The sequence below is a fragment of the Chanos chanos genome, chromosome 2, assembly GCF_902362185.1.
Source record: "Chanos chanos chromosome 2, fChaCha1.1, whole genome shotgun sequence".
Taxonomy (NCBI): domain Eukaryota; kingdom Metazoa; phylum Chordata; class Actinopteri; order Gonorynchiformes; family Chanidae; genus Chanos; species Chanos chanos.
The window spans coordinates 21,835,497-21,858,521 of NC_044496.1; the positions used below are offsets into that span (position 1 = coordinate 21,835,497).

General features: G+C 41.3%; 1 protein-coding gene across 1 annotated transcript; it reads left to right on the plus strand.

The window, feature by feature from the left end:
• Window positions 1–173: 173 nt before the first annotated feature.
• Window positions 174–19,568, plus strand: rnf166 (ring finger protein 166). Its single transcript, XM_030793950.1, has 6 exons — window positions 174–507; window positions 15,146–15,302; window positions 15,601–15,713; window positions 18,072–18,186; window positions 18,620–18,727; window positions 18,925–19,568. Exons 1-6 carry the CDS (start codon window positions 326–328, stop codon window positions 18,988–18,990), a joined length of 741 nt encoding a protein of 246 aa, XP_030649810.1. The 5' UTR covers window positions 174–325; the 3' UTR covers window positions 18,991–19,568.
• The last annotated feature ends 3,457 nt before the right edge of the window (window positions 19,569–23,025 follow it).

Here is a 23,025-nt window from a genome sequence, read left to right on the forward strand (position 1 = left end):
GTTGATTTGTTATTCTATTCTGCTTGATGTACGATGCAAAAAACTACAATAACCAGAATTTACGTCTACCAACGCGAAGCTAAGCCGCTTTGTTAAAGCAGTCTTGTAATGTTTACTTCTTCAGCGTTACGGCGTGTCCTCCTCTGCCAGCACTTGTACGACTGAACAGATGAGGTGTCTAATGTCAGTTACATTCTTTTTGCCCTCGAACGATTTCTTCAAACTGTGGATGCATATCGGCTGAGAGTTCATTCGATGTACTGGTGATAGTTAAACACAAGTGCAGAGTAACTGAGAACGAAGTGCCAACCCGAGATCCGTGTGTATGATGGCGATGTTCCGCAGTTTTGTGTCTGCTGCCCAGCTCAGGCAGCATCACCATCAGCATCAGCAGCAAAACGGGGCTTCTGCGGCCGCACCTGGGGAGAGCCTTGAGAGCCAGTTTTCTTGCCCCATTTGCTTGGAGGTGTATTACAAGCCTGTCAGTATTGCAAGCTGTGCACATACGTGAGTACAGTACTTCAGGTTTTTTGTTTTTGTTTTTTTCGTCTACCTGATCTTTGTAATTTCAGACAGCGTTAATGTTTGATAATGTGTAACAATATGAACTTTAAGAGTTACAGTTACTTAATATATTTTGTATGTTTGTTAGTTTGTATTTTAGTTCCTGAATAACTAGATGTCGTTGGATCACTCGTTCTTTGTCCCAGTTGTTTCAGTTGCAAGCAATACATATCTTAGCTAGCTAACGGTTAGCTGCTGTTTGTAATCGATGTTTTGGTGTAAAAATAAATCGTTTGCTGCCGGTACTTGAGGTCACACTGATTATGCATAAGTGTTTATTACAGATGTATTGACTAATTATCGGATAACACGAAGATGGCGCTTTTAACGCTTAACACTGGAGTAGGCTGTTCGAAAACGTTGACAGTAGCTGCTGCCTCTTTGTTACTGTAACAGAAGCTATAGGTGTGTATTGGCTCGGGGAAGTGAAACAGATGCGCAGATAACTTGTCTATCGCTTTCAAAACACATCGTTCTGGTCACCAACACACAAGTTGAAATATTTGGTGCTACAACGAACATTAAAACATTGTTCTTTAAACCATGTATACGATTTGTACAGAGACGTGCCACAAATGACAAGTTATTAAAAGGATCTTAGTGTAAACGATAACCCAAACACAGCAGAACAAAGCAAGCAAAGTGTGTATGTCCAGTGTAGCATTTATTAAAGGAGGTACAAAATTAGCAACAGCAGACAACAGCCTGTTGTTGGTACAAACACTAAAGACTTGTAAGTTCCTGCGACAAGCGGACAAGGTTCCGCTTTCAATGTAAAACTGATCGCCTGCTAGCTCCAGGTTTCAGTTTTTAACATGGGTTGATGGACGCATTATATGGAGCAGATTTCGGATGCCCAAAGCAGTGCAAGTTATCTGAACCCGCCGAAAATAATTATCGCATGACTTCACCACGCCGTTATAATTTAACTTGTAACCTACTGAATGCCATGTTAGCTTAGGTCAAATGTTTCAAGAAATATTGTTAAGTGTACAATTGTATTTGTATATTTTATTAATATTTAAAATCATATTTAACTTCAAAACGTTTTCCTCAAGATGCTTAAGAAGAAGAAAAACAACAATAGTAATAGTATGTGTTCACTGATATTCATATTTTCTGAAGGTGGACCAAATCTTACGTTTTTTATCATTGAACGATAGATTTGATAGAGAGAACTCGTCAGTTAGTGCACAAATAATGTTAGTGTGTTTGGTTTATTAATTTTCAAAATCTAAACGCATTAGGATATTCAGCATCAGATATCCCATGTCTGTATGGGAAACATTCAGCAAAGCAAAAATCCTGTCAGTGTCAAGTGTATCTTAGGATGCCTGCCAGTTTGGCATGTGCCTCAGTATTCTTTGATCTCCGTGATGCAAGCTGGAACCATAAGCTGGGTTGTTTGACTGTTGTTTCCACATTGTGATCCATCACCATATCAAAAGGACAGATATGGAGGTGAAAGGAATGGGAAATGGATGCAGACCCAGCTTTAAGCGTGCAGCTTTCCCATCACTTGTATTCTCTACACAGTTGTGATCTTGTTAACCACAGGTAGTGCATCTGCTTTTTAAGTCTGACCACTAGGTAATAAAATTATTAATGCTGCTCTGTATGTTTAGGTAGTCTATTCTAAGGTGGATTTTGTTTACTGGTGCAGTAGTTGTTTTGAAAGATACTCATATAGGAGTTTAGGAAAACAAACAATTTTTCCCAGTGCTTAGGTTCTGCGTACTTCTTGCACCAAATGGTCATGGGTCTTTCCGTTTAGTTTTTGATTTCTGTGGGATGGTTTTCTTGGACAGGCATAAGGCTTAGTTCTGGACCAAATTCCATTTTGTATGTAGACCTCCATTCAGAATTAAATTTGGTGCACAACTAGACTTAATCCTTATCTGACAAATCAGCCGTTTGACAGAGCAATAGAATATGCTGTGGATTAGTGGTAGTTAAGAGCATATCTGAAATGGTACCTCTGTCTTAAAAGCTCCAATTTTTTCCCTTTTTTTTTTTTTTGTTCAGTACTGTTCAATCCTCCATTCAATCTCATGAAAACCAGGGCTTCATCTGAAGACCAGTTATGGACCTTTAATCCCAGCAGTTCTGTGAATCCTCCACCATCTCACCCAGCAGCGCCATTCCTGCTCCTTTGTTCTTCCATCTCCCTTGAGCAAAAGAAAGTCTTGCCCTTGGCCTTGCAGTTCTACTCAACTACAGCACATGGGGGAAGAGACTCAATGAAATCTGCCCTGTGGCTGTAAACCTCACACCCCAAATGTCTTCTCTCCAGTGGCTGGATAAAAATGTAGAACATATCTGACTCAGTCATGTTCAGCCACAATCATGTTAAAAAAAAAACAACTCTCTACCACCATCTCATTATTTCCCCTTTTCTAATGAGACACACACACACACACCCTCATTCATGCACATATGCACACACGCTCACCCATACGCAAATACTGATTGTTTGGATTCTACATGTTTGAATCTCTCTCATGTCGCTTAGGGACTGGAGTTAATAGAATGCCTATATATAGAAGTAACCACAGGGACAAAGGCGTCTCGTGTAAGCCACACTTAACTGGAGCCAGTGGTTGTGCTGTCCCCTTACACCAAAGGTTGTATGATTGTCTGGGCATTAAGCTTTTAACGCGTTAAATCTCATTTGAAGCAGTGCAGCAGCTGTGTGTGTGTGTGTGTGTGTGTGTGTGTAGTAGGCCACCCTTTACTGCACACAGACACAGCAGAAAGGCAAGCTCCCGGCCATGTGTCCCTATCCTGTTGTTGTCATGGAGATCTTGCAAAAAGTTGCATGTTCTGTACTTTGAGACCAGTAAATTCCACTTGGCGCATTAAAAGCCGTTTCCTTATTCAGTCTGTTGGGAGAGAGGACCAAACAAGTGGCACTGATGAAACATGGAGGAACTGTAATCTTAAAATTCACTCGTTTTTTTTTTTCGTTTTTTTTTTTTTAATATGAGATGAAGTCATGCTTACACTCCCAGCTCCATGTGCTAATATGCTAATGTGCATCCTGGTGTGGGCAGCCTGTAGATTTGATGGCACCATAAAATCTGGTATCTAAGGACTGGTCTTAATCCTAATCCCACCATCGCAAAGCCTCCATCTGCTCTTATCAGCACTGTAGGCGGAAGCGTAACACATTCACTGAACTATTGGCTTGGTCCAGTATAGTCTTTACTACAGTAAACTGAGCCAGTGCTGGCTACTGCACTGATCCTTGTAATAAAGCAAATTATTTCAAATATACAAATTATTGTGGTTAATATACTGGCATTTTTGTTTCATTCATGATTCATGATATAGGGGTTGAAAGACCACAACAGTGACTTGTCAGAATTGTGACTTCATGGCATTTATGTGGTTGTTAATTTCATTAGCATTGTCTGGTCTCTTCACAGTGCACACATACAGACGTGGCTGAAAATATTGGTACCCTTGCATTATTAAAATAATGCACCATTCGTCCTGAAAAGTGTTGAAATAAAAAGATCTTTTATTATCCATGCCTGTCTGTCTTTGGTTTGCAGTGGTACAAAACAAAAGAAGTTGTGAAAATAACTTGCTTATTCTATAAAGAAATTCTAAAATAGCTTGGATAGAATTATTGGTACCCTTTGGAGGTTGTCAGAAATAATTGCATTGTAGTGATACTTTAAGCAGACCTTTCTGTTTTAATTACTATCACAGGTGTTTTCAATCTTATAATCACTCATGCAGCCAGTTTAAAAGGAGGAAATTACTCACTCTGCTGTTTTGTGCTACTGTGTATATCACAGTGAACATTGAAAACAAGGAAAAGCAGAGAGTGTTCTGAGGAGATTAGAAAAAAGGTAATTGCCAAGCATGGTCAACATAAAGGTTATAAAGCCATCTCCAAAGAGCTTGATGTTCTTGTGACCACTGTTGCCAATATTACTAAGAAGTTTAAGGCCCATGGGATTGTAGCCAACATTGCTAGACATGGTCACAAGAGGAAAATTGGCCCAAGATTGAACAAAAACATTGTTCGAGTGGTCAAGAAAGAACCAAGGAAAACTTCAAAACAGATCCAAGCTGATCTTCAAGTTCAAGTTACATCAGTTTCAAGTCACACCATCTTTTGCTGTCTGAATGAAAATGGACTCCATGGTAGAAGACCCAGGAAGACCCCACTTCTAAAAGGGAGACACAAAAAAGCCAGGCTGGCTAAAATGCATGTTGACAAGCCACAGTCCTTCTTGGAGAACGTGCTTTGGATAGATGAAACAAAATTAGAGGTTTTTGATAAATCACACCAACTCTGTGTTCACAGAAGACAAAATGAAGCTTAAGAAGAGAAAACCATGCCTACTGTAAAACATAGAGGAGGCTCAGTGATGTTTCGGGGTTGCTTTGCTGCCTCAGGCACTGGATGCCTCGATTCTGTGCAGGGCACAATGAAATCAGAAGACTATCAAGGCGTTTTGGAGCGAAACGTACAGCCAAGTGTCAGAAAGCTATGTCACAGTCGCAGGTCATGGGTCTTCCAACCCAAGAATGGATGAGAAGAAAATATTGGACCATTCTGAAGTGGCCTGCTCTGAATTCTGATCTGAATCCCATTGAACATCTGTGGAAAGAGCTTAAACTTGCATTTGGGAGATGGCACCCATCAAACCTGAGAGAACTGGAGCAGTTTGCTCAAGATGAGTGGGCCAAATTACCAGTGGAGAAGTGTAGAAATCATATTTCAGAGTTACAGAAAGCGTTTGATTGCAGTTATTGCCTCCAAAGGCTGTGCTACAAAATATTAAGTTAAGGGCACCAATGCCAATTTTTTCCATGCCAATGTTCTATTCTGTTCTATTCAATGTGAAATAAGGAATGATGGATACAATTTACAATTTGGTATGTAGCAGATGCTTTTAAACCAAACCATACAATTCGTGTATCAATCAGGTTTAACTACCTCATAAGCAAAAGATTGCAGCAGGAATGCAAATTAATTATTTTCAGTACCACGCTTCTGTATATCCTGCAACGATAAAGCAGAAATCTGCAAACAAACCTGCAGCATAGAGACAAGATTAGTACAGAAGATTTTTTTCTTTAAATACCATAAAACATAACATAAAAGAGAGGTTACACATTAGGGGACAGGTGGATTCTGAAAATGTGGGTTTTCAGTCTCCTGCAGAAGATGGCGAGTGATTCCACAATTCTGATTAGGTGCAGAAGGTCATTCCACCACTGCGGAACAGGGGCAGAAAAAAGATGTGACTGAGTGGAATGGCTGCCAGGTTCCCAAAGTGAGGGGAATGCCAGCTGCCTAGAGGAGGGTGAGCAGAAAGATCTGGTTGGAGTCTATGGACTGATCAAAGACTGAAGGTAGGATGAGGCAGAGCCTCTTGTGGCCCGGTAAGCCAGCACCAGTGTCTTAAACTGGATGCGGGCTGTTACCGGAAGCCAGTGAAGTGCAGTGAGTAGCAGAGTGACATGAGAGTGTTTTGGGAGGTTGAGTACCAGGCGTGCAGCAGCATTCTGAAGCAGCCTGATAATGCAGGCCGGTAAGCCAGCCAGTAAGAAAAAAAGATGTGGCCGAGTGGTCAAGGCGGGAGATGACAAGTGCTTGAACAAGGGGCTGGGTTGCTTGTTGGGTAAGGAAAGGGCGGATCCACCTGATGTTGTAGAGGGAGAATCTGCAGGACCAGATGACAGCTGTGATGTGGCTTGAAAAGTTCAGCTGGTTGTCCAGGGTCACGCCAAGGTTTTTGGCTGACCTGGAGGGGGACACAACGGAACGCTCAATGGTGATCGGAGCTTCGATTGTTGGGGAGCTCCTTGCTGGAAAAAAGAGAAGCTCAGTCTTTTCCACACTGACCTTGAGATGGTTAGTGGACATCCAGGATGTCGGCTAGGCAAGTAGTATAAAGACAGAGCTAAGTGACTTCGCTCTGGCCAGGGGAAGTGCTTCTGTGACTGCAAGGAGGGTCGTCTCAGTGGAGCGGATGGCTTTGAATCCCGACTGGTTCGGGTCCAGGAGGTTATTCTGGAGGAGATAGGGAGAGAATTGGTTATAGACTGCATTCGAGGGTTGTAAAGAGAAATGGTAGAAGCGATACTGGATGGTAGCTTCTGACATCAGCTGGATTTAAGGTGGGTTTCTTTAGCAGTGGCATGGCCCGTGCCCTCTTCAGAGCAGAGGGAACTACACCAGTAGACAGGGAGCTGATTAAGGAAGAAATAAAGGGAAGAACGTCCTCAGAGATGTAGTGAAAGAGAGAGGAAGGGATAAGATCAAGAGGACAGGTAGTGGGATGGTGGGATTTTATTAGTTGTAGAACATTAGAGTCAGGGGAGAGAAGGAGGAGAAGGTAGTGGGAGAGACAGTGGGTGCAGGATCCGAAATGGGAGGACATGAGGCGAAGGAGTCACAGGAGTCGTTCTTCTCAAAGAAGGAGACAAAGTCATCAGCGGAAAGGGATGAGGGCGGAGGAGGAAGGGAGAGGAGGTAGGAGAATGTAGAGAAGAGTTTTCCAGGGTTAGAGGAAGTGGACTGGACTGAAGAAGGCAGACTTAGCAGAGGATAGGGTAGAGGAGAAGGAAATGAGAAGAGAGTGGAAGTTGGATAGGTCATCTGGAGATTTTGGAGATCTCCTTTCAGCTGTGTGAAGTTTGGCTCTTTCTGCATGAATGCAGTCTGTCTGCCAGGGACTGGGAGGGGACAGATGAGCTGGTTTAGTCACAGGGGAACAGAGGGTGTCCGGGGAGGAGGACAGCACAGAGAGGACAGAAGAGGGTTTCTCTTCAACAGAGCGAAGCGAGAAGGATTCAGCAGAAAGAAGAGAAGAGCAAACAGTGAAGAGAAGGCACTTGAGGAGAGGGTGCGAAGGTTGCATTGAGCTGACACTGACAGGGTGGGAGCAGAGGATTTAGGGGAGGATATGATTTGGAGGGAGAAGGACAGGAAGAAGTGATCAGAGGTGTGGAGAGGTGTCACTGTGAGATCAGGAGCAGGGCAGCGCTCTTGTGAAAACAAGGTCCAGCCGGTTGCCTGCCTTGTGTCGGTGGGGACTCCACTAGGGTGAAGTCAAAGGACTGGAGGAGGAGGAGGAGACCAGCAGACTGAGTAGAGTTCAGCGGAAGATTGAAATCCCCAAGCAACAGGATGGGGCTGCCGTCCTTAGGGAAGGAGCTGAAGAGGGTGTCCAGTTAATCTAGAAATGGCCTGAGTGGCTGTGTTCTCTGGTGCGATCCACGTCTCAGTGAGGGCTAAGAAGTGATCGGGACAGCATGGAAGCTTAAGCAGAGATGAAGTTGGCCTTCTGTACAAACGACTGGCAGTTCCAGAGGCCACCAGAAATGACAACAGTAGTATCAGTAGAACGAGGCGTATGAATAAGGTTAGACAGGTTATGACTGCGAGGTTGCATAAGTCGTTGCCTGTGAAGATTGGGAGGGGAGACTCAGACAGGAATGGGTAGATGGCACATGATTAGTGTATGTGAGGGAGAGGAACAAGACGATGTACACAATAGGTAGCACGATCTCAGGTAGATATACAAATGGATGAATGAATCAGAAGAACTCCCGCAGGTAGACTCCCTTGTCTTAGTCCGACCAAGTCTTCATTCGATGAGATAAGGAGGACGAGACCACTCCAGTTGCCGCTACAGCTACCGCTTAGCGGAAACACAACTAAAGAGCCTTGTGGCTCACAATACTTGGGGCTTATGGGCTGGCTACAGCCCCGCCCCCTCAGTAACCAGAACAAACCGCAAATCGGCTGTGGCAAAAGACTAACAGACTAACAAACAAACACAAACCAGCAACTCAACAGCTGATGCAACAATAACTAAAACTACCAAGTAATGTAAACTAGCAACGGTACCAAACAGGACACACAGTTATAAATTGACAATGAATTCCAACTGAACAAGCAAACCCAATTTAAACCTACCACAAAGTTTTGCTATGGGCAACGAACGACAACAGAACATGGCTACTCAAGCAAATTAAAAAGCAAAGCCTTGCCTAGATCCTGTTCTGATGAAGAAGAAACCTGACCTTCAACGATGTACACACTGAACTTCGATACCATGAACTTCTGTCAGTTTCAACTTAATTCAGAGAAAATTTATTTATTTTTATTTTTTCAAAAAACTGGAAAGGTACCAATATTTTTGGCCAGGTCTGTACATGTTTTTTAACTTTCTCTGTCTACCATTTTACTTGACTCTATGGTCAGGCTGCAACATCAGCATAAGAACTGTGTGTTGGTAGCTTCATGAAATGGGTTTCCATGGCCGAGCAGCTGCTGCTGGAGTGGCTAGGCTCCTTAGTTCCAGTCAAGGGTAACATTAATGCTACAGCATACAAAGACATTTTAGACTATTGTATACTTCCAAATTTGTGGCAACAGTTTGGGGAAGGCTCTTTCCTGTTCCAGCATGACTGTGCCCTTGTGCACAAAGCAACGTCCATAGAGACATGGTTTGATGTTTAGGAACTCAAGTGGCCTGCACAGAGACCTGATCTCAACCTCATTGAACACCCTTGGGATGAATTAGAAAGCCAATTGCGAGCCAGGCCTTCTCGTCCAACATTAGTGCCTGACCTCACAAATGCTCTTTTGGCTGAATGGGCACAAATTCCCACAGACACACTCCAAAATGTTGTGGAAAGCCTTCCCAGAAGAGTGGAGGCTGTTATAGCTGCAAAGGGGGGCAGCTCCATATTAATGACCATTGTTTTTGAATGGGATGTCCAGTAAGCTCATATAGGTGTGATGGTCAGGTGTCCACATAGTTTTGGCCATATAGTGTATATAAACTTTTATCCAACGCACAAATCTACCATCATTTCACTATTTCACAGCTTTGAAATGGTGATTTGGTAAAGGATTAGCTTTAATGAAATACTTAATATGTGACTGTGCTTTTCTATGGGAGGGTTATTAACCTCAAGGTTATTTTCCATTCTTGTGGGCCATGCTCAGAATTGTACCTCTTCACCTCTCTCTCTCTCTCTCTCTCTCTCTCTCTCTCTCTCTCTCTCTCTCTCTCTCTCTCTCTCTCTCTATATATATATATATATATATATATATATATATAATGACATCTTTTATTGTTCATCTTTTTCCCTCTATCTTTCTTACAGGCTCTCTAGTTGAATGTAAAACTTAACCAATCAACTGTTTTTGCTTGGCTGCTACAAGGAGATGATAATATTGTGCTCTTAACATTTGTTTGTTAAATATTGTGGAACCGCATCTAAGAGAAATGATTCACAGGGGCATGTGGGCTTTTGTTTTGCAGATATAGTGGTCACTGTAAGTGGTGACGATACGAACAACTGAAGATTGCATTAATATTCTGTAGTTCAACGGTTTTTGTAGAAGAATGAAGTAATCTTGCCCTTAAAAGCATAAAACCAGAAGTTAGAGTGAAGCAAAAGTTCATTACTTTGTCCTTTCAGACTGCAAGTTTTGTCCCGATCCCAGTTAGAAAAGAGTAATATTCTTATCAGTATTTATTTAGTTTCTTTATCATGGCAGAATGGACATTTAACTAAGACAGTTATTGATTTACTCTGGACAGCAAATCAGCTTTTTCATAGAAAATGTTTTTCAATGATGCTGTTCCACTAAGTAAGAGGGCAAAACTTTGGAGCTTAGCAGCCTGTTGAATTATTCAGAGGCACCAAATACCATGGTAAAGCCTGACTGCAGTTTTGTGAGGACAGAAAAAGGAGAAAAGATAAGAACTAGAGGAAAGGAGGATGGAATAGAGCTGTAGACGGCCATAAGACAAAAGCATACAGGTGAGATCCTCTGAAAACATTGTGTAGGTTTGTGAAAGGGAAGGGCACCAGAGCTTAGTCAACCCATGGGGGAATCCTGATCATGGATGCACAGGTAAGCCTTTCAAACATCAGACAGGTCACTGCTCCTTGCCTATCTATGCAATCAGTCAGCTGTCTTTACAAACTCAGAGGGTGCGGGGGGGGGGCGGGGGTTGGGGGGGGGGGGGCAGGTCACTTTTGTACCCTCTCTCAAATGCATTACTGTGTTCATTAAGGAGACAGTTATGCTCCTCTGCCAAACTTCCTGGTCTGTGATGCGGTTTCTAAATTTCTGGTAAGGTCTAAAGACAATTCTCAATTGGTGCGTTGAGTAAGAGCTTAACATAGGTGTATTTGCATCAAATAAACCTAAATTAAATCAGAGAAAACCTACATGAGAGCTCATTTGTTAACAAAGCGAACATTTCACTGAATACATCATTGTGAATGGAGTATGGGATATTGTGACACTGGGTTGTGAAACTGAAAGTGGTTTGTCTAAGGGAAGCAGAAGAAGAGTTCTTCTGAAGAGAGAAACACTGAAACAGGGGGTAAAGACACACCAGACCACATTATGTAATCTTTTCATCTCTTTGATTCTCAGAAGGCAGCAATGGGGTTATTTGTAAAAATGGACTGGATGTATGTTGGCTTGATTCAAAAGATGTAAGAGGGTTGATAAACAGGATGCTGAAAGTTTTTTTGTTGATGTTGTTTTTTCTCTCCCCAGCCTCAGTTTCCCAATCCTAATCAAGCTGCTGCTGTTTACACAGGGAGGGTAATGGACTAAAATATCTCTGATGTGCCTTGAGTTAAAGCACATGTTTTGTGGCACTGTTTCCGTGGACCCCTGCAGTCATGTTTGACACAACTCAGTGAGCCTGTTTCACTGTGTTAAATGTGATAAAGCTGATTTACTTGGGTTTTAACCACAAAACCTTACATTTTTATTGCTTTTTTTCTTTTTTTTTTCTTTCTGTTTTTTTTAACTGAACTAGACCAGTTAATATGTTTTTATCATATGGAATAGTGGTGTTTCGTTAGGTGCATTTTATGTGACAAATAGTTATTTGAAACAAACGAACAAAAAGAACTCAGACAGACTAGATTTGTAGTGTAGTTTTCTGTCATGTATTTGGACTAAATATATTCAAGAGAGCTGTATTTATCAGTCTGATCAGTGACTTTTAACACAGCCCTTATCAGTCATGTGTCTCAGGTTGTGCAAACAAGTTTTCTGTCAGTGAAGTTCAGTTCATAACGTTGGTTTTGTTACAGACAGTACGTTAACCTGCTTTGAGTTACTGAAACCAAAAGCAGCAGTTCTGTTGGAATTGTTGTGTTTGGAAATTGAGTTTTTGGAGAGTGCTCTGTTAGTGCTATGTGAGGTAGAGAGTCCTTTTCCTGTCCAACCACTTCCTGCAGTGACATGATCAGCAAAGTCAGACTCTTTTTTTTTTTTTTTTTCACACAAACGATAAAAAAGGCTTCTGTTACTCACACAGTATCTGATGAAGCAGACGCTAGTGATGTTTTTGCCTGTTTAACTTTTCTGAAGCTCTCAGAGAGAAATGAATATTTTAAAGCAACTCTGTAGCACTGATACACTTCCCTCAGTAAAAAAAAAAAAAGAAAGAAAGAAAGATCCTCTGTCCTACACAGGGAGACTGAAAACAAGCATTACAGTTTGACCCAGGCAAAGAAACAAAGTTGGAGTGGTTCAGACCCTGCTTTGAACAGTACAATACGGAGAGGCAGATGGGCAGAAGAGAGCCTTTAGGCTACTAGCACCTGCTTTCATTTGCTCTCATTACTTCTGCAGCGGCTAGCGCAGCTGGAGCTGACGTCCTCTCCAAACGGGAGAGCTTTCTCAGCACACACACAGGAAACAGGGTCAACTCACTCACTCACTCACACATGACTAACAGAGGCGAGAGAGAGAGAGAGAGAGAGAGAGAGAGATGTACAACAATGACTCTATACATTGCTACATGCTTCTGCGAGTAAACCAGCAACTGACAAATGGTGTGCTCTGTGCAGTTCATTGACCTCTGAAGCAATAGGATGTAAAAAGACAAAAAAAACCTCTTCTCTGTGTGGCTGGGGCAGCCGTGGCCTGAACAGCACTTTTCCCTCCCGCAGTATGTACGGCTGAAGTGCCCTTGGGCAAGGCACCTAACTGCTCCCTGGGCGCTGTGACTGCAGCTGCCCACTGCTCCGGGTGTGTGTGTGCTTGTGTGCTCACCACTACCTTGGATGGGTTAAATGCAGAGGTCAAATTTCCCCATTGTGTGGATTAATAAAGGAAACTTACTTAACTTTAAATTTGTTAAGTATTTAACTTTGATGAGAATCCTCTGATGATGCAACATTTTACTCTTCCTGCGATGTAGCTGCTTTAGAAACTGCTTTAGAGTTTTCCCAGGCCTGTGTTTTCTAGTATGTTGATATTTTTATTTGTGTGTATGAGTGAACATGGTTTTGTAGGGGGAGTGGGGGAGTCAGATACAGCAATAGGACTCTGAATCGTGACTGTTTTTTTTTTAATTAGTTTATTTTTTTTAGTTCTCTGTAAAGTGTAGGGATAACAACAAAAAAACACTATGAATGTGAAAAAGAAGAGCGGCAAAGGAGCAAGAACAATTTATCCTGATTTCTCTTTATCCTGATTTCACCCAGAACTTCACCATCGCAAAACTAGTTCAGGTGAATCGTTCTAACTTTTTAGTTAATGCGCTGCTTTGAAATAATCTTATAAATTATTACATTGCCTTTCAGTCTCTTTTCATTTTTTTTGCGCAAGTCTTTGACTGGTCTGTGTAATGGTTAAGTTTTAAAACCAATGACAGAGATAGCACAGACACAAAACTTTGAAGTCTCTCAGACGGTGAGACCACTAGATCACTACCCGTCCCTTCTTATGATGAGGGAAGTCTGTCCTTTGTAATCAAGTACTAAAGATAGCTCCTGTCTCTGCTATTCAATCCCTTTCTGTCTCTTTCTTTCTTTCTTTCTCTGTCTCTGTCTCTCTGTCTCTCTCTCTCTGTCTTTCTCTCTCTCTCTCTCTCTCTCTCTCTCTGTCTCTCTCTCTCCTTGTCCTTCTCCCCTCCCGGCTCTGCTCAGATATCCTTGATGTTTGGATCAGTGTGTTTAATGTCTTGCTTCTGCCTGCCAGCCCTATTCTCTTTGACAGCATCACCTCTCTAGAGGGGGTTTAATCAGTGTACTGACAGGCCCACTACGTTCAGACTGATCAAAGTGCTCCCAAATGGAACATTTTGATGCTATAGAAAAGCTTCTGTCCTTTTTTTTTTTTTTACAGTTGTTATTTTTACTGAGACCAAAGATGTTATTTTTGACTAGTTCTTAAGTCAGCGTAAGATTGTTTCAGAGTACTTAAATTCAGGCCTCTTGCACTAATGGAGTGACAATGGTTTAAAACCAGTCAATTATCCCAGTATGACCAGACTGTGTGGCTAATAGACAGATGGGGAGCGGAGCTAAGGATGACCTGCTGTAAATGACAATAGTTCAGAATAATCTGTTGTTAGTGGAGAAGGGCAAACATTGGGGATTAAACCACATTTCATTTTGACCCTTAGAGAACACTCTTTTAAATAGAGCACATTTTTTCCTGTCAGAATCTTTCTTAGATTATGATTGATAAAGATTTTAGTTTGGCTGCATGTGTGAGTGCGTTTGTATGAAAGAGACAGAGATCGTGTTCAGAGTGAGACTGATATGAGGTAATAGCATTTCAATCTAGCCACATTTGTGTTTGCGGGTGTTTGGGAGTGAGAGTGTCTGTGAGGGTAGCCTACGTCAGAGAGACTTACATGTGGTGACAGCATTAACATTCTGACTGCATTCAGACTCCTCCCTCTTCTTCAACCCCCCCAGTTAGGCCCTGCTTACTTTGACCCACCCCCCCTATCCTGGGCACACACACACACACACATACACACACACAGCTCTCCCGAGAGCCTATAGAACTGAGAGAAAGTCCTTCTCTTGTCAGTCTTACGGGCTGCTGCAGTTTTTCATAGACGGAGACAAAGGAGCCAGGGTCTGCGGCCGGCCCTGGAGCCCACACTGCCATAAAACCTGCCACGCCGCCGGCAGACTGATTCAGTGTCCCGTTAAGTCCTGCCTCATCCATCAAAGAGTTACAGGGACAGGGCTGCGACCCGGTCTCTGTCGGTCAGGGCACTGCTGACACTGCTGTGCTTGAGGTTCTTCCCTCGCTGAGTCACACGGCCACCAAAGGTGATGGCCAACTGCTCAAGCAACCAATGTGCAGACGTTTTTTTTTGTTTGGGTTTTTTTTTTTTCCTGCTGCTCTGTCTGATGCCCACCTGAAGCCTGCCAGCCAAAACTGGAAAAAAAGACAAAAAAAACCATTGGAGAGCTGGGAATACTTATTCAGCTGCTATGGATATACATATCTTTATTTTTCTGTGTAAACAGGCTCTGACCTTCACCGCGCTCTAGTTTTGTTTGACTTTGATTCACTTTTTGTCGTCTCACTCATCTGGTTCAGGCTCGGCGGAAAGACTCCACAGCTCTGTTAACTCTGATCTGTCTCGTGTCAGGGCTCAGAACTCTCACTTTAAATCAGTCTTATCACTACAGGCCAGTATTCGTGCTGTGATGTTCAGTAAACTCTGCTTAAGCTGTGCCTGCGGAAGTGAGAGGAGTTTTATTTGGAAAGACGTCGAGTGGTGAAACTTTGTGGTGTGTGTGTTTCCAGGTTCTGTGGGGCCTGTCTCCAGCCCTGTCTTCAGGTGACCTCGCCCCTTTGTCCTCTCTGCCGCATGCCTTTTGACCCAAAGAAGGTGGACAAGTCCTCCAGTGTTGAGAAACAGCTCTCCTCCTACAAAGCACCATGCCGGGGATGCAGCAAAAAAGTGAGTCAAAGCACAGACAAGCGCGCGCGCGCGCGCACACACACACACACACACACACACACACACACACAGAGTCACTGTCTTTAACTTATCACAGACCGTGAAAAAAGAACAGGATGCATATACATGCTTTAAGCAAATCAGTATTCAGCTTCTCTCCATGTTACATAAATCGCCTAAGTCTCCTCTCTCTCTTTGCCTCAAACCACAGGTAATCTCTCTAACCTACATAAACCTGTGTCTCCTCTCTCTCACTCTGTCTCTCTCTCTCTCTCTTTCTCTCTGCCTCAAACTACAGGTAACCCTGGTGAAAATGAGGTCACACATCTCCTCTTGCACAAAGGTTCAGGAACAAATGGCCAACTGCCCAAAGTTTGTGCCTGTGGTGCCCACCTCACAACCCATTCCCAGGTAAGACATGTTACTGACTAAACTCAGCCTGCATTTGAGACCAAATCCCAAAAGCTGTGTTTGTTATGTGAAGAGATGCTTAAGAATGTGAAGGTGCAGTGACTCTTTGGAACTCTACAGAGGAGCTTGAGAAACGTACAGTGATGTAGAGTCAGTCATTGGCAGTGCTGAGAGAGGTAAAAATGTGTTGCTGTTCACACTGGCTGTTCAGAATGCTGGGTTTCACAGGACCCTCCAGGATAGGCATGTATGACTCATGCCACGCTGTTGCATTCACAGCTTTCTGGGACAACAAACAGAATGGAACAAACAGCTTTGAAATGTATGGAGTGAGGAGGGTTGTTTTCTTTTTCTTTTTTATCTTCTGTCTTTTCTTTTGTGAATAGATACTCTCTTTCTCGCTCTGTGTTTTTCTTTTGTACAGACACTAAATTAATATACACCAGTCACAACACAGATATAAAAAGTTTCCAGACAGACTGATAAGTCCAGCCTCATGACTGCAAACTGTGTGTGTGTGTGTGTGTGTTTGCTCTGCCTTTGATCACATAAGAGGAAGAGAGGAATGAAAAGGAATTAATTAACTCTTAAAAGGAGAATGTGTTGATTCACTCACAGTATGCTGTTTGTGTTTCACGTCGTCTGTCTTAACTGTACTCTCTCCGTGTCAGTCAAGTTCAGATTGATGTAGATTATTTGTTTTTACCCAAATACTTGTAAACACATAATTACAAAATTACTATGAGTATATGGTGTTGAATCATATGACTTTCAAAAGAGACCAGAACTTTTATGCGTCATATATCTCAGGTGTAGAATATCGATCTAGCATCATTTGTTCAGACTTTAAGAATTCAGAATGAAGCTGATCCTGGATCCCTCTTACCATAGTGCACATCGATCCTGGTCTGGAGTTGTCACTCAAGTAGTTCAAGTTTCCCTTTTTCTGGGGCTGTATGACTTTCTCATTAACTTTCGTTTGTTTGGTTTAACAGTGGTTCTTTGACGACATTAAACAAATCTCTTGATAATTTGTTCTAGGTTCATTAATTTTTATATTGCCTGTAACATCTTCCATTTTCCGCATGTATATTTAATCAGTGCCCAGTTGCTTAGATAAGTGTGTTGATTACATTCTAAACTGTACACAAAGTGCAGGCAAAGTTTTTTCAGCTTCTTTTTTGGGGCAGAAACGTCTTGCAGGAATTTTAATATTCATGTTTGCCTCACAGTCAAATACTTGGCTTCAAAGGGAGAAATATATTCTCCTGTAAAGATGATCAGACCGTGCGTAGTGGCTACACTTTAACTCAACACCGAGTGTGTACTAACAGCACCAGACTTAGCGAGAAACTCAGCTTTAGATGATGTTCATCTTTTTTTTTTCTTTTTTTTTTTTTACCACTGTGGCTTCGAACCAGTTTATTATTTGTCATATAACTGTTAGACCACATTAATTCTTAATGATGCATATCTTAATTTCGTGAGTTTAGGTATTTAACTCAGTTGAATCCTTGTTCAGTTGCTGTGTAAAATTTTTATACCTTTAGACTCAGGCCTGTAGACTTAGAGCTGAAGTTTCACAGGACTTTAATCTACCTTAGTGATCCAACCCACACTCAAATCAAGTAGATACACAGCCAAGGCTTGCCAAGCTGCTGCAGGGTTTGGTTCTGAAACAAAATGGTTAATTTTAACCCATTTAAGTCACGCATGACCTCATCTGACTACAGTTTCTGGAACGATTTACTTTCACTTTGAGGTAAACTGACTGATCATAAATGTAATGTTAACAGCTCCTTGCAAATTAGTGTTGCCTATGAAATGAGACATGTTTTCATCAAACAAAAGGGCCACGTACAAACCAAAAGGAACAAAAACAAAAAGGTCTTTTTTGCAAAACAGTAAGATAGAAGAATGAATAAGTAAAGGTTTTAGGAACTTGCTGTGCCCTAAGCCCTGAAGGGCTCTTTGTGGCCACTAGGGAGATGCTGTCAAACACACACAGGATTATTTACAGTGAGAGTGTGAAAGCAGAGCTGGTTATCATATAAGACTTAGAATTCCCCCTCATACTGTGAGACTCTGATGTGTGATACACTCTTCATCTATGTGTCTGTGAGGCTTATTGCTGTACAAAGCAGAAGGTAGTCTTCAAAGTTAGCTCATATTAACAGGCAACTGAAGGAGTGTATAAGACATTGACCATGCTGTTGACGTTTGTTCTTAAAAAATTGTTAAAAGAAACAAAAGAGCGAAAGAAGTCATTAGTCATTTAACTGTCATGAAAGTTTTTTTTTCTGCTGTTGCCCAGAGCTCCCAGACCAAAAATATTGACCTTTTTGTCCTTGCTTGCAGCAATATTCCAAACCGCTCAACATTTGTGTGCCCATACTGTGGAGCCCGCAACCTGGACCAACAAGAACTTGTGAAGCACTGCATGGAAAACCATCGGAATGATCCCAATAAAGTGGTGAGTCCTGGACACGGTTCCAGACGCCCAGGAGCCGATCATCTCAACCTCAGTTCCTCCACACAAACTGGAGCCGCGGCACACTGAGTGAAACATTAGTCTTTAATATTCGGTGGTGGAACAGCAACTCTCAAGACAGAGAGAGAGAGAGAGACATTGTTATTCACACAGTAATGTGAAATATGAAAAGCCTAACCGTTCACTCTTAGTCAGAGCTGTCCTCATGACCTTTTCTCATGGGAATGGACTGGAAGAAGCTGTAGGCTGTAAAACATACTTTTTTTTTATTGTGATACTGCAGATTTCCATGATTTTTTTTAAGGAGACATCTGTATAAACAAGCACACAATGTATTTGAGTTAGGTTTGGATCCTCATATGGTTGATTGGTAGATCATAACACAGAACTTGAATGTGCTGATGTTTGTGTTCAGGTGTGTCCCGTGTGCTCAGCCATGCCCTGGGGAGACCCAAGTTACAAGAGCTCCAACTTCCTACAACACCTCCTCCACAGACACAAGTTCTCCTATGACACATTTGTGGTAAGGATGGAGAAATGTGCAAAAATTGATAGAAGCAGTGTTGCAACCACTACAGTCACTACAAGGTCATATTGAGTTTCTAACGGCTGATTAAATGTGTGTTTGGCATTTGACTTTCACACTGAGTGTCTCACTGCCTGTTGTCTCATCTCCCTTCTGTCTGTGTGTGTGTGTGTGTGTGTGTGTGTGTTTTGTAGGACTACAGTATCGATGAGGAGGCAGCACTGCAGGCAGCACTGGCCCTCTCACTGTCAGAGAACTGAGAGTCCACGCCAACACCCACAATCTCCACTAACTCAACACTGTCACCATGAGTAAAAATCCTCCAACCTCACTCTCTCACACTGCCCTTTGTCATAGCCCCATCTCATCTACAGCGCTCTCTCTCTCTCTCTCTCTCTCTCTCTCTCCATAAGATAAAGAATGAGAGCTTTACACTACACTCCAGTGTTTCATCAGCCCATCTGAGTCCCACCCACAGCCCCCTATCTCCTCCCTGAGGTTCCCCCAGTACAGTCTCACTCCCTGTGCCACAGAAGGAGTGGCCGCTGACCAATCAGAACCACAAGTGGCGTCAGTACTGGTGGCAGTGGTGGGGAAGTATCATCATTACTGCTGCAGTGAATAACAATAGCATGTGGACTTGCTGTGGATGACACATTTTCATAGTCAGAAATGATACGAGAGGCATTGATACATGTATGCAAAAAGAGGGAAGCTTCATGAGTACATTCCAGTACCATTGTTTGTTTTAGTTATGTGTTTTTTTTGATGGGGGTTTTTCAGATGGCACAATGATATAAGTGATACTCCAGGAAAAAGCTGTCACATTGCATGCACGTTGTGGTAGAACATAAGTGCTGTTATTGGGTTGGAGAATGTGTTGTTTTTCCCTGATTACAGTCAGTAGCTGGTATTATGCCATCTTAAGACTATATCTTGTACCACATTAACTTTAGAATGCATCAACTTTCCAACTAACTCATCTTTAACACAGAGAATGAAGCTGTGGACAACTTGTTATCTTGGAGTTTGTGTTTGTTGAGTAGGTGAAGAAAATGCCACTGAATGATTACAGATCAGTGAGTTTACTCTGTTGTGAATTTCCTCCTCTAGGTAATACCAACAGAGCACAGAGAGAAGCAATTTACCATTCACATCATCACCACACAAACGACATGATTTGTTCAACACCGCAAACAAAAATCAACTCTTTTTTAGTACCAGGTCTTGTGAATACTTGCACTTGTCAGTTTTCTACATGATTGAACTGTAGTATTGTTCTTTTTTTTATAGTTATCTTACAGAATTATAGAACCACATTTATTCTTCACTCTGCTCTTAACTGGTTAACTTGCTACAATAATATTTTTTATGAAGCATCAGATAAGATGAAAATATATATTTTTGAAAAATGAAAAAAAAAAACATTTCAGTTTCAAATGGTGCACTAATAATTAGAAAGTAAAACACACATCGATCTTAGGGGGATGTGTTTGTCTGTTTTACCTTCTTTTTATGTACCCGTGGGTAAGGTTGGGCTGCGTTTATGAATGACTTCATGAATTCCAATTCAAGTGAAGGACTGGAACCATAAGAACTACTGAGGACACAGAACTGAATTGGGATTACAGAAATTCCGTGTGATTCAGCATAATTGTACTTTGCAATGAATAAAGACAATGAGTAAAGACCCTACACTTTGAACACAGTTTGACTGTTTTTAGTATTTGAGCAGACATATGATAGAACAGTAGAAAGTTCTGAGGTGTAAAGTGGATAATTCTTGTAATGTTCAATGAAAGGGCGTTAAAAGAACTTCAAATTAACCTTGTATGAAACAGCTTTTTAAAATATTTAATTTTTTCTTTAATGTTGTCAAAGTAATTGCTGATCACACCTAATGGAATTCACTGTAATTTCAATTTATAGTCCTCAAGACTGATGTCAATACCAATTCCAACTCAAATTCCAGAAGTTGTATTGGAGTTAATTCTATTAATTCTCAAGTCAATTCAGGACTGACCCCCAACCTGCACATAGGTACTGCTCAGCTGAATAAAACCGATGTAGAGACATGGCAAAGATAGTCCACGTTTACATGTGTGCAGTGTTTAGTCCCACCAGTAGGTGGCGCGTGGATATCAGCATGTGCTCCATGGAGAAATAAGCATGAACCACAGGGTTTACCAGAGCCCAGTTTCATTCTTTCTGTTCAGAGCCTGCATGTGTATTGCTCATGTGTTTGAGAGGAGGTTCTTATGTGTATGCTCATAGCCCACACACAGAGAGTAATGATAATGCTATCAGTGAATCTATAAAAATGTCTACTTTGGCACATTCCTTCAGCTTAGGACTTGGTCCATATATTTGCCATTCCGGTAAATAGCCTAACCAATGATTTTTTTTTGTCCAGAAAAAGGTTTGCCCTCTCATGGAGGGAATGACATCTTTGACATTGTTAATAGTAATATATGTTTACCATTCCATATTTCTTTTTTTTTTCTGGGATAAGGAAAAGATCAGTGGATGGTATCTTTCTGATGTAGGATAGTTTTGATCCAAGATGCTCAGTTGAGCCTTGAAAGTTGCGGTCTGGTGATTAGAAAGTGTGTCTTGTTTTTATTCTGTGCGTTTGAACAAGATAGATGTGTTTATCTAAATAGGCTCTCCTCTAATTTTTTTTTCCTTTTTTTTACGAAGCTTTCATACTTCCAATGACTTCAGAGTGTGTCACAAATCATTTTATAGTCTGTGAAGTCACACAAAGCAGTAATCACTACAGATTTAGATCTGAACAGAGATCTGTAGGCACTGCATCAATGCTAACAATGATGCAGAATGAATATACGTTTTCCCACTTGATTTAAATTGATTTCAAGAAGACAGTGAAGTCTCAGAGCCTGCACTGAAATGACACCAGTTTCATACATAGCTGGCTCAGAATTTTTGATTGAGAAAAATGTATTATTTGATTATCTGAGGTGTCAGTTCTTAAAATGTTTTCTACCATCGTTTTAAAAGACACCATTTGACACTGTTGTTTCTAGTGATGTTACCCAGAGATCTTTTAGCTTGTTGTTTGTAGTGCAACAATACTAAGGATGTCTGTGAGGAGACAGGGTTATTAGAATAAGCCCTGCTAGAGCTGCCATGGGTTGTTTTTTGTTTTTTGGTTTTTTTTGGCATATCCTTTTGGTGGTAGTGAATTCTGGTGACTGGTCACTTGAGGTTAGTGGAATAAGTTTCTCTTTTTAAAAGAGAATGTGTTTAAAAGTGGAGTCAAGATAGGTGTCAGAGAATGTTTTGAGGAGTTGTACATAGCAAATGGAATCATTTTGGTCTTAACCATAAATTTTCTTTCTTTCTTTTTTTTTTTTTCTTTCTTTTGGTGAATGGGTCTCTTGATTTGATAAAAGTGAGCCCACCTTTGAACCAAGGAGTGTGTTTTTAAAGAATTGCACTTTAATTCACTCAATTGTCTTTTGAAGAATGAGTATGAAATTTGCTCCAGTGTTTTAGTCAGATTAACTGCTGGGGCCGAAGTGTCTAATAATGAAATGTTTGTCACATGATCATGGTGTTGTGAACAGAAGGTCAAGTTTAAACATAACAGACATAACATAAGATAAGAAAGTTTGGAGGATGAGGGAATGCTATAGTTACTTTTGTGGTGATCTGTGTTCTGTGAAGACAAATTGTATAAAAAGAAAAAAAAAAAGAAGATTAAAACATGTCATCATATTCATGCAGCATTTAAATCAATCCTTAAGACATTACAGATATTTGTCAAAGCAAAAACTGAAAAGATGTGTGGCTCTAACAGTCATTTTTAAATGATTAAATCTGCATGATGTCACCGCTGGAACATGTTGCTGTGCTCAGCTGAGATGAAAATTAAAACCTGTAGAAAGAGGAAAGTTCTGGTGACTCTGTCCTTCAGACAAACTAGGCATGATGTGTAATAATACTGTTCACTTTCACACTTTTTTGTCCGTGAATAATAATGCTTTTTTTTTTCTAAATGTTTGTGACGTATCATGTTCAGAGTGATATTCATGTGCACAGCTGTAGCATTGTGTGGCCATTTTTCGAACTGAAACTTTTTGATAGCGTGTTCCTTATTCCCTCTGTTCTTGTTATCTTGGAGAATTATTCAAATGTATATTTTTTTTCACCCTCTTTGTTTTGTGACATTTACACACATTGTCACTGTCAATCATTCAAATTTTATGTTTCTTGCTTGTGGTGAAAATGAAAACAGTAGAAAAGATGAACACAGTATTCTATATTATGTC

Bases quoted from the DNA above. Each gene is read 5' to 3' on its own strand.
- rnf166 (XM_030793950.1), top strand. From the start codon at position 326: ATGATGGCGATGTTCCGCAGTTTTGTGTCTGCTGCCCAGCTCAGGCAG. The intron at 508-15,145 runs GTGAGTACAGTA...GTGTGTTTCCAG, and splicing joins ATTGCAAGCTGTGCACATAC to GTTCTGTGGGGCCTGTCTCC. The intron at 15,303-15,600 runs GTGAGTCAAAGC...CTCAAACTACAG, and splicing joins GCCGGGGATGCAGCAAAAAA to GTAACCCTGGTGAAAATGAG.